Here is a 2,487-nt window from a genome sequence, read left to right on the forward strand (position 1 = left end):
TATATATATATATATATATATACACACATACACATACCATCTGTATATCCATTGATTATACAGCCGCACTAATTCCAGGAAACTTATTTCTTGAGCTGTTGTTTAAACAAGTCATCTCTCACCAGGAGAAAGGACTTCTGTTCACCATTTACTTTTGCCCACTGCTGTAATCAGCGGTCATATTCACCACAAGCTTCTGGCTTGAAATATGCAAAGCAGAAGGCAGACTAAAGAAGACCAGTGGGTGACCAGAGTAATGCAAGGAAGAAAACAAGGAAAGTTGGGAGGTCATCGGCATAAATGCAAACGTCAATTCCAGAAGGTGCACTCTATCCCATACCTCCTGCTTGATTTCCAAGTGGAACGAATGTATTTATGCTTGGAACTAATTTTATGCTTTTACTTTTCAGCTTCTGCATCACAGTACTATGAACAATTAATGCAAACTATGCAAGAGAACACATCTACTCATCACCAGAAGAAATACAATGAGAAAACATACCTTGTTCCACAAGGCACATTTTTCACTTCATCAGTCTGCAGGGTGGTCTGAAATACAAGATAACCAACGCTCAGAAATGCACTCCATTCTCCAAGCAGACCATGCTGCCTTCAATCCATCACAACCATACCAGAGGCACAAAGAACCAAACTGCATCCTCTGCCTTCCTCGTGACAGTTATAGGTGCAAGTAGGAAATGGACTTCGTCCTAACTGCCTTCTGGTAGAGACAATGGCAGCTGTGCTCATTTCCCTACTCTTACTTCCTGCAGCTTTCCTGGGAATCTGGCCACAAACAGATCATATCCTAGAGTGAGGCATCTCCTGCTCCAAAAGAAGCTGTGTAGATTCTCATGCAGCAAAGCACCCAAAGGCCCAACAAATGCTGATATTTTGCACAGGACAGCAGTTCAGAGACACTGACCTGCACAGATTTGAATGTGGTGATGAAGGGCAACATGATGTGGTAGCCTGGTCCACTTGGACTAGTTAACAATGCACCACCCCTAGAGAGAAAGAGATAGATGAAGAAAACATCCTTCAAATGGAAAACACAATCAAAATGCCAGGAGTCACAGCTATGTTAGGGTGAATTACACAATTCACCTGCTCCATATTTCTTGCATCAGAGTCACTTCAGGCCTGTAACCTCATTCACTACAGTGCAAAGGAGCAACCTATCTTGAGAATATACACAGCACAATTTCTGTATACAATGGCTGACTCTAAAGAAGACACTTGCCTGTTGCGACTTAACAGTTTTGAGAAATTAACTTTAAGAGATAGCAGACATAGCTAAATTCTGCAACATTCTGTTGCATCATTGCAACACTGCAGAGCATCTACAGAACACAGAATTTTTTCCTCTAAGCTGTTGACTAGCAGTCATGGAAACGTCCAGCAGCTGGTGATTCTGCCAGTTTGGATTTCTGTAGAGCATTCAGCACAGCCCCCTACTTGAAGGACTATGATCTGCAGTCCCTTGCGTGGTCAGACAGCTAGTTGTCAGTTGGAGACAGAGGAAAGCTCTGAGCAACCAATGCTTAGCATCCTGCTAAGACCCACATTGTTCAACACACTCATAATTACGGGAAAAAAGCAGCACAAAGGGATTGGGCCAAAATGGGGAACATGAAGCGTAGAAAGGAGGTTAAATGGCATAAGTGACCCAAAGATTCAGAAAAGCTGGCAGAAAAAAAGCTTGAACGGGCTGAGGCTGAATTTCTCCATTCCTTTATTAAAATTTGAAGAGGAAGCATCTAGTAACCACGCCCTCTCTTTCTACAGAGTTTGTCCAGGACAACTGCAAGCTCCCAGTGCTGCTGGGGCAGGTAGGTGCCCAGCTGTCCTGGTACAGGGCAATAGCACCCAGGTGAGAGCAACAAGGCTGTACGCAGGCCCAGGGTACAGGCTTCATGCTTTTAGATCCCAATTACGAGCAGATAAGTTACTTTGTACAGAGGTAAGAAAAGCAGCTGAGGGATCAGAAAGACCTAGGACTCCAACGGCTCTGTACACAACCGTGCCTTAAAGGTGCAGGAAAGCAGAAAGAACTCACCCTGCCCACCTCAGGGCAAAACCCCGAGAAAAACCGGCAGGGAACAATTCCCTCCCAGGGCACTCTGAGGGCTGCGAATCTCATCAGTCAGAAAAACCTGCGGAGGCCTTCCAGTAGGAACGCTACCTGTAGTACACGGCCAGGTGCCCCTCCTCAACCCTGTGGATGGAGGCATACAGGAAGAAGACGAGGACTCCCGTAGCGGCCGCCACCACCGCTCCGGCCTGGGCCATGGTCATTCTCGCAGCACCTGTGAGACAAACTCCTGAGGGAGGGCGGGAGGAAGCTCCCTTCGCCTTCCCAAGGGGAGGGAAACACTCGGCCTTTGCACCGCAGCCCTCACGCCTCCCAGCTCGGCGCTTCACAGGCCTGATCCGCCCCCACCTCGCCAATCCCTCCTTCGGACAGAACCTCGGAAGCCGCGCACC

The 2,487-nt window shown here is 47.2% G+C and overlaps 1 protein-coding gene across 1 annotated transcript in view; it reads right to left on the reverse strand.

Moving 5' to 3' along the window:
- The window catches only part of LOC116216870 (erlin-1-like), a 9,534-nt gene extending 7,053 nt beyond the window's left edge, over window positions 1-2,481 (reverse strand). Inside the window, exons 1-3 of the mRNA XM_031554346.1 lie at window positions 2,186-2,481; window positions 926-1,007; window positions 503-549 (exon numbers count right to left, since the gene is read on the reverse strand). Of these exons, the coding sequence (XP_031410206.1) occupies window positions 503-549; window positions 926-1,007; window positions 2,186-2,298 (242 nt within the window). The 5' untranslated portion in view covers window positions 2,299-2,481. The remainder of the gene's footprint in view (window positions 1-502; window positions 550-925; window positions 1,008-2,185) is intronic.
- Window positions 2,482-2,487: the final 6 nt, after the last annotated feature.

This window comes from Meleagris gallopavo, chromosome 8 (assembly GCF_000146605.3).
Source record: "Meleagris gallopavo isolate NT-WF06-2002-E0010 breed Aviagen turkey brand Nicholas breeding stock chromosome 8, Turkey_5.1, whole genome shotgun sequence".
Taxonomy (NCBI): domain Eukaryota; kingdom Metazoa; phylum Chordata; class Aves; order Galliformes; family Phasianidae; genus Meleagris; species Meleagris gallopavo.